General features: G+C 48.7%; 1 protein-coding gene and 1 long non-coding RNA gene across 5 annotated transcripts in view; one reads left to right on the plus strand and one right to left on the minus strand.

The window, feature by feature from the left end:
• LOC144584892 (splicing factor 3B subunit 2-like) overlaps window positions 1-8877 on the minus strand; it is a 37008-nt gene that overhangs the window by 2796 nt on the left and 25335 nt on the right. Inside the window, exons 1-4 of one of the 2 annotated variants that reach the window (XM_078382111.1) lie at window positions 4402-4558; window positions 2572-2618; window positions 1862-1939; window positions 1342-1590 (exon numbers count right to left, since the gene is read on the minus strand). In XM_078382111.1, the coding sequence (XP_078238237.1) occupies window positions 1342-1590; window positions 1862-1939; window positions 2572-2618; window positions 4402-4522 (495 nt within the window). In that variant the 5' untranslated portion in view covers window positions 4523-4558. Of the gene's footprint in view, window positions 1-1341; window positions 1591-1861; window positions 1940-2571; window positions 2619-4401; window positions 4559-8877 lie in introns of those variants that run through there. The other variant, XM_078382112.1, reaches the window with a different exon arrangement.
• LOC144584895 (uncharacterized) lies at window positions 4741-7797 on the plus strand. Of its 3 annotated transcripts, none has more exons than XR_013539369.1 (3): window positions 4741-5144; window positions 5936-6188; window positions 6267-7797. It is a non-coding gene; the product is annotated as an uncharacterized LOC144584895 (long non-coding RNA). The 3 variants fall into 3 exon arrangements; XR_013539371.1 differs by having other exon boundaries at window positions 4741-5098; XR_013539370.1 differs by having other exon boundaries at window positions 4741-4905.

Genomic DNA, 8877 nt, shown 5'->3' on the forward strand with positions numbered 1-8877 from the left:
GCATCAGGCTATAAATTTCTGACTGCCAAGCGTCCAGATCTCCTTCCTAGCCCCATCTGAAATGCTGGGGAATCTCCCACGTGCCAAACAGGCATCCGACCGCTGAGATTCAGCCCCGGCTCTTCCATGTCACATTCAATTCGGCCACTGAGTCAAACTTGTGACATATACACACCAAGCCTCCTGCCAGGTTCTGAAATAAATGAAGCTTGGCCTCTCTCTCTCTCTCTCTCTTCAACTACCTGTTTGGCTCCTTGATCTAATCCAGGCCATTCTCACACCAGCTCCCGGGGCCAGGGGTTGATCGGCTTCTGCCTGCCTCAGGGGATTTGCCTTTTAAAACTATACTCCAAAGGAACGATTACAGTGGTGCCTCGCTTAACGAGCGCCCCATTTAACGAAGAATCCGCATTGTGATTTGTTTTTTGTGATCGCAAAAGCGATCACATTGCGATCTTTTTAATGGCAAAAAATCGCTTTGCGATGATCGGCAAGCTGTTTCACTTACCGATTTTCGCATAGCAGTTTTAAAAAGAGCTGATCGGCAGTTCCAAAATGGCCGCCCACAGAGTTTTCGCGCCCTTTCCTCGCTTACCAGGTAGCGAAAATGGCGGTCGTATGGAGGATTTTCGCATAACTGTGAGTTGTAAGCCCATAGGAACGCTTTAAACGGGGTTTAATGCATTCCTATGGGCTTTTCAGTTCCGCATAGCGACAAATCCGGATAGCGACGATTTTTCCGGAACGGATTACCGTCGCTATGCGGGGCACCACTGTACTCTGAAAGGGCCATACAGTTTGGCTGCAGGAAGAGCAACGGAGACTAGCCAGGAAAAAGCCTTGTGATCAACAGACACTAGGCAGGCGGCAACAACAGCCACGACAACAAACCTACAGGGAGACCAGCAAAAAACCAACAGCAGCAGCATCAGCAATGTGGGAAGGAGCTCAGCCGGGAGGGTCGGCATGATTCACCGCTGTCCGAGAAGCCGAAGGGCAGGGCAACATTTTAAAGCCACGAGAGAGCAAAGGCAACCACAACGGCCTCCCCTGACCCGGTGCCATCCAGAGGTGTCGGGAAACACTTCCCTCCAAAGCACACTTTTGGAACCCTTACACCCCATGGGGCTGGGACTTCATGCAATGTTTCAGCGACCTTACAGACCATCGATCACAACCCCTGGCCCAGTTCAAGAGGCAACCGAGGGACCACGGCAAGTCTAGTCCCGGCTTAAGTGCTTCAGCAAGGCTAGGCCTGGTCTTGTTCATTTCCACGGTCACCAGACCCCTCTTCGCTCTCCTTCCCTCCAGCAAAAAAAGAAATCTATACATCATCATTACCTGCTTGACCCGTTCCTCCTGCTGGATCAACATGGCGGCCTGCTGCTGGGCCAGCTTCAACCGCTCTTCCTCGGGCAACGCGGAAGGATCCACCGACTGCATGCGGAGGGGCGGGCCCATGCCAGGTGGCGGCGGAGGGGGTCCTACGCCCATCGGGAAGTTGAGGCCCATGCCAGGGGGACGCGGGGGTGGAGGTGGCTGCATCGGGGGCATGCCCATCGGGGGCGGGGGCAGAGGCATTCCAGGGAGCTGTGAGAAACAGAGAGGTGGCAAACGCTGAAAAGAGGGTTGGAGGCACACTGTGCCGTGAGACTAAAATCCCCAAAAAGAAAGATAGGGGCGTTGAGCTACAAATTGCACTCCAGGCAGAACACCAATGCAGCTGGTTCACGTCCGCCAGGAAATGGACTGGGACGATTCTGCAAGCCCGCGTAGGTTCTACCACTGAACTATTGCTCTCCCCAAAGCCCTCTGATCTTATGAATGCAGCCCAGGTGGTCTTAGCGGACAAGTGACTCACCTGTCCTGGCATCGGAGGTGGGGCGGGCTTGTCTCCATCATCTCCCCGCAGAGCGGGTCTGTTCAGCACTATCCCCGTCTAGAAAACAAAAAAATTAACTCAGAATTATACGCTTGTTCAAACAGAAGGGTGCACTCTTAATTATTTGAAGCAGAGGCGAGCAGAAGATCTTGACCTTCTGGTGGGTCTACGAAGGAAATGGTTAAAGGAGAGCCTGTGCATGGTGGACGTAGAACGGGGCTCTTACTGTTTATAACGGCCGACTCACTGCTCGTAGACTTCAAACCTTCCATAGTTAAACTTTTAACATTTGGTGCCACTTGCGCGGATGGGGACAAAACAAATGGTATCTCAAACTACAAATCAACAATACATTAATGCGTGGAGATGCACAAGAGGCCAGCAATTCATTAAACCCTCCTGCATGGATTTCACCACCTGAAAGGCACTTTCTGTTGAACAGAGACCTGCAGCCCTCCAGACAGCCTGTCTTTCATAACCCAGATGTCATCTTTACTCCGGAAGTTCCCCTGGTCTTGTGGAGATGGACCCGTTGAGCAACATCAGGCTCACAATACGTGAGGCTGATCCCCAGACAGCTTCACACACACCTTAATCCTCAAGTAGGTGGCCAAGATCAGAGTTCACACACATGCACACCTGGCAACAGAACACACCACCTTCTACAAGCATCAGACATAAAGGCTCACCTGAAGCGTGTACGTTTGCAGACGTTCCACCAGCTCCTCACGGCTACCTGGAAGGGGAAAAAAAGATGTCACTCATCAGTTGCTCTATATCACTTGTATCTGTTGATTTCTTCAATATTCTGCTTTTTCTCCAGTGAATTTAAGGTAGCACACATGGCTTTCCTCCCACTTGCCCACTTTACCCACATCACAATCTGTGATGCAGATTGGTCTGGGGGGGGGGAGTGACTGGCCCAGGGCCACCCAGTGACCTTCATGTCTCAATGAGGACTAGAAACTGGACGTAAAAATTCCTTCTTTAATATGGTATGGTACCATAGTGACTCTCATCCATGTTAAGATCTTCCGATAAGTGAGCAGAAAGACACAACTAGACTGTGACTTAAAAAACTGTGGTTGGCTGAGGAAGGATTAAGCATTCCACTTCACCTTGAATAACCTGCTGCATTTCCATGTTTGCTGAAGAAGGCTTCCTCCTTTTGTAGCCTAAATCCTAGCTATGCTGAGCACGGAGGAAACACAGAGGTTCCCCTGTTCTTCCCAAGCCTGTGCACTTGTCTGTAAGGAATGCTATGCACTTCCATGCACTTGGCTGCAGCAACTGAGCCCCAATACACTGTAGCTTTTAGACTGCTGGACTGAAGCCTATCATTTATTTGAGCAGAAGCTAAGCTGTCTCTTGTAATGGATACTATAAATGCACCCCATTGTGAGCACCGTGTATTCCTTTACTACTAATATTTACATCCTACCATTTCATCGGACAGTTAAAAGACAACATAATTTATTTAAAATATTTCTATCCCACTTTTCTCCTTAAAAATGACCCAAGGCAGCTCACATCACTTATTTAGTATTCAAAGCTAGCCAGGACGAGTCGATCAATGCAAAAAAGGATCAAAGAAGAATACAGAGTCCTCTTTAAGGCTACCCAGTCTCCACAACACAAGAGAAAACTGTAAACAGCATCCACAAACTGAGCTACACAGGCAGAGACCCCAACACCTCTGGGTAGAAGAACTCTCTTCACCGAAGAGGTGAGCAAGCACAATTTTAAGGATGTTCTCGTCCCAGATTTCCCCTAAGTCAGAATACCTCATGATGGGGGGGGGGCGTTGTGGGATTATCGTGTGCTGCCAAAGTCAGCTCTGATTTAGGGCGACCCTTTTCAGGGTTTTCCAGGGAGACCCGACTCGGAAGCCGTTTCCACGGCCCAAGGCCACCCCCCAGGCCGGCTCTTCTCTTCCAGGAGACCCAGTGGGGGGGGGGGGAGGCGGGCAGGACTCGAACCCACAACCTCGGGCTCCATAACCAGAGGACCTCAACCACCCATCTACCCATAATAACCTCCCACTAGGTTTCAATGCTAATTTTAAACCCTGGTTTTAATCTTGAGGTCTGTTTTAACTGCTTTTCTTTCTTTTTTTAAAAAAATATGGTATTTTAAAAGCACCGGGGAGGTTGTCTCGATGATGGGAGCCGCCCTGGCTCCCCGATGGGCACAGATGTGGGGTGTGTGTGGACTCGAACCCCCCCAACCTCAGGCTCCACCTCCAGAGACCCCCCCAAAAGCCCCCCCTGAACTCCCCCAGTCCCAAAAGCACCCGAAGGGCTCCCGAGGCCCACCTTGGCTGGAACCCAACCCTTCCACGCTCTCTGTGTCTACAGAACCTGGGACTCGCCAACTACAACTCCCATCATCCCCACACCACTGGCCAGGCTGCCTCGGATGGGGGGGGCCCTCGGGATCCTTCCCGGCCCCCTCAGAAGACCCCCCACCCTCGGCCGGGCCCCAAGGCCTCCCCTCGGCCCGCAGACACCCCCCCTCACCTTGCGTGGGCGCCCCCATCTCGGCCAGCTTGGCCTGCAGCTCATGGGGAGACCAGGCCGCGTATCCCGGCAACGGCATCTCCCCCGCCTTGGGGGGCTCGGAGGGCCCCTCCGCCGCCATCTTGCCTCCTTCTCCCCCGCCACGGACAGCGCGCGGGGTGGCGTCAGGAGGAAGCGACCGGCTCTCGACCAATCGCGGCCGTGCAACGACACAGGCGCGCGACGCCCAACAAGCCGGAAGGGCGCTCTGGGCAGGGGACCAATCGTCGCAAAGGGGAAGCGATTGCGCGAGCCGTCCACCCGGACCAATCAGGAAGCAGGACCGCGCGGGCGGGCGGGAGAGAGAGAGGGAGGGAGGGAGGGTGGCGCAATGATTTCTGGGAGCTGTAGTTTTTAACTGGTTCCGAGGCTCTCTTGTAGTGTACACACAGTATTTTTTTATTTTTTATTTTGGGGTGGTAGTAAACTCGGGAATGGGGAATGAATTTGCACGGAGAGGAAAAGGCAGAGATTCCTGCTTGAAATACTGTGAAGCGAAGACATTATAGATAGTAGGAATTAGACCTGGAATCACCTTCATCATCCTTAGAACTGCCAGGGACTCTCTATAATTTATCCAGTCCAGTCCTTCTCATGGAAGCACAAGAGGGATGATGTTGAGGAGAGATGATTTTAGGCAGTTTATATATATGTGTGTGTGTGTGTTTTCCTCTTTTCATTTTCCCTCCTTCCCTTGATGTCAGGTGTAGTAAAATTATTATAATTATTATTATATATATTATATTATATACAAGATAATATATATTATATAGGTGTAGTAACGTTATTATTACTATTATTATTATTATTATTATTATTGTTATTATTATTATTATTATTATTATTATTATTATTATTATTATTATTATTATTATTATTATTATTATTATACACACCAGCCATATTTGGTTTGGTGTTTGAAGAAATGGACTTTTGTCCATCAAAACTGGCATGGCAACCAACGTGTTCAAGTGACACAATATATATATTTTTTGTCCTTTCCTCCCCCCCCCTTTCTTTTCGTCTTTTCACTTTGCCAGCAGGCTCAGACAAACTTAACAAGGGGACTCCTTTGAAAACCACCAACAGCTTGGTCAGAGTTGCCCATATTTTTATTTATTTATTTATTTTATTTTATTTTATTTATTTATTTATTTATTTATTTATTTGATTTGTACCCCGCCTATCTGGACCAATGGACCACTCTAGGCGGTCCTATGGAAAGGGGGCAACGGGGGCACACCCTCCCCCCCCCGGGGTGCTTTCCGACCGGCTGTGTCCCACAATTTAAAAAACAAATATAGGCCGTTGAGGAAACAGAGCAGAAGGCGGTTGTTCTGTGGAAGTGTGAGCCGTGCCGGGTGGCCTCTTCCATAGCCCGTCTCCGTAGCCAGAGTCTTAACGGGCTGGGGAGGGTTTTCTCTCTCCCTCTCACCCCCCCCCCACCCCATCATCCATCTCATCCTCCTTATAAAATGTCCCTTTTTCTCACCAGGCCTGCTCAGCCCATTGCTGGCTTGCTCAACCGGCTCGCCTGCAGGACGAGGTGGTCCTGACCCGACGGGGCCTGGATCCGGCCCACGTGCACTGCTGAGGCTCACCAAGCAGCCCCCACCCCCGGGTCTCCCCGGCAGCCCCCCTTCCAGGATGGCGGCTCGAAACTTGGGGGAAAAAATTTTGGAGACATTTCCTGTGATGGCTCGCATGGCGATCCATGTTTTGGTCCGGAGGGAAACCTTGGAGGGAAGGTAAGAACCGAGATGGACATTCTTTATTCATCTTAGAGCAAAAATGTTAAATATTCTAAAGGGCCCTTTTGTCTGAAGGGATGCGGACAGCTAAGAAAGTCAAATATCCTTGGAATCGAGTCTAGTATGTGTGGGAAGTACCGTCGCTTAATTGTGCACGAGGCGAATCATTCAGGATATCGTTAGTCATCCCAGGAAGAAACCAAAGCTTAAACTGAGGTTGGAGGATGCTGTGCCTTTTGAACGTTTGGCTTCTGTATTCATTGACTTCGAACAGTACTGGAAGGTTAGGGAAGTTTGTGTGCTGAAAATTATAATTTTTTCCATGCCATTTCCAAGCTAAAGTGAAGTATGTTGTTTTGCATGTCTTTCTTTCTTTTTATGATTATTGACCTTTCAAAATCAACGTGTAAAATCCAGCCATTTTGTAACATGAGCGCAAGAGTTCATGTAACAACATCTGGATTGAGGTGCAAAGCTTTCTGCAGTAAAACTTATGGCTTACGGAGTATTATGCCATTTGGAGTTTATAATGACCAAAATTTCAGGCTGTTCCCTTTCGATATGAATTTCTCTGTGGATTCTGCCGTGTATTTATTGTTATAAATTTTTCTTGAACTTGTTATCCTTTATGTTGTAAGCCGCCTAGAGTGGTCAAAATGACTAGATAGGCGGGGTATAAATACAATAAATAAAATAAAATAAATAAATAAATATTTAATTAAGACATTGCACATTGCAAAGAAAGTATCTGCTTTGCTGCCCTTTCGTCAGAAGATGTGTTGTTGATTTCTCTGCTGGAACTGTTTGCTATACTTCATGCTGCTAACTGCTGGGAGGGAAGGACAGCATAAAGCGAGGTAATATGTATGAGCCCACAAAACTCCCTTATTTTGATCAGGTTCTTTCTGAAAATTGATTATTGCCCTCTTTCCCCGAAAATAAGCCAGGATCTTATATTAATTTTTGCTCCAAAAACGCATTACGGCTTATTTTCAGGGGATGCTTTATTTTTTTTTCCATGTACAATCTACGTTTATTCAAATACAATCCTCTTCTTCTGGTGGCTGCACACGGATGGAAGACAGGGTTTCACTCAACTGGGGCTTATTTTCGGGGTACAGCTTATATGACGAGCATCCCGAAAAATCATACTGTACTAGGGCTTATTTCCAGGTTACATCATATTTTCGGGGAAATAAGGTAAAATATAAATCATTTAAAAATCTGGTGTAAAGTTTAAATAATGATTGAAAGTACTTTGATTTAAATCAGATCCACGCTGGACCAGATTCTCTCCACCCTGCAGGAGAAACCTGGATATTCATTTCAGACAGCCAGGCCAGGCTTGAGGGCCACCTTAGGGAAATGTTTAAGGGCATTCTCGTGGTTCTGGGCCAAATATTCTGTTAAATTACAGCGTGAGAGGTCTGTCTGTCTTGCTAATTGGACTCCTCTATTCCTGCAGATCTCATATCAGTTCTGTAATCTGGAGATTCGACCCTTAATAAGTATTTTTCCACCCGAGGTCCACCAAACTCTGTGAAGGAGCTTGGTTTTTCATTTAAGGTCTCTGTTGCTGAGTATGGTGTGGTTTCTTTGGACCCATTGTGAGTCAGTTGTCCTTTTGTTTAGGGCAGTGGTCCCCAACCTTGGGCCTCCAGATGTTGTTGGACTACAACTCCCAGAAGCCTTCACCACCACCTCTGCCAAAGAGGTCTTTTTATTCTGTGGATGGGGTTTTCTTACCACCGGACAAGAAATGGGCCATCGAGGGAATGATGGGTCCTGTTCTGCCCTTTGTTTTGGACCAGGGTGGGAGGAGACTTGGGAGGACAGGAAGGGAGGAAGGAAGAAAGGGGGGAACCGGGCCATTTGTCCACTCCTGGGGCAGGTGGGTTCAGCAGCCGAGATAAGGAGGGGAGGGATGAGCAGAGAGTAACTCGAACCCTAAGGGAAGTGTTCTGGGTCCTTCCTTTCTTGACTCTGCCCGTCTGCTTCTTTGACCCCCTGCTTCTGTTCAGACATTGGTTTAAAATCGTCTTTTCCCACGAGGTATAAACCTTTCGTGCCCCTCGCTTGCTGGTATAGAAACCTCGCGTGGACCTTTTCGGTGTCGCTTGTTGTTGTTTTCACCCGTGTTTATAGCGTCTGGCGTGAGTTTCTGTATCTTTCTTTAAAATTGGTTTTGTCATTTTGAGAACAAGATATCGAAAGGCTGTTTTTGTTGTTGGGCGTTCAAGTCACCTCTGGCTTCCGGCAAGCCTGTGAATCGGAGGTTTCCGGATCTCTTCCCCCCCCCCCCCCCGTCAGCTTTTGAACCCTTTTCGGTCACTCTAAAAAGGAGTGGAGGGTTTTTTTGGGGGTAGGAAATCTCTCTTTAGCTGCACGTGCGCCTCGGCCTGCCTGGAAAACCCTGGAAAGAGTCGACCGAGGGCAGAATCCACTGCAAGGCACGCAAGGCCTACTAGAGAACGTGAGGAGGGGCCGTTCCAACATCTGTGAACATCTGGAGCGGTTTCTGCTCTGCCCTTCCTCTATGAAGATGCTGCAAGCGTTTAGACTCGTCAAGGGTTTTGGGGCAAATCCTGTCAATATATACAATTTTGTTAAACCATCGGCCGGGGGGGCACTTGCCCCTTTGTGACCCGAGCCCTCGGGTTTTTTGCATCCTGGGGGAACGAGGGCA

Source organism: Pogona vitticeps, chromosome 15, assembly GCF_051106095.1.
Source record: "Pogona vitticeps strain Pit_001003342236 chromosome 15, PviZW2.1, whole genome shotgun sequence".
NCBI lineage: Eukaryota > Metazoa > Chordata > Lepidosauria > Squamata > Agamidae > Pogona > Pogona vitticeps.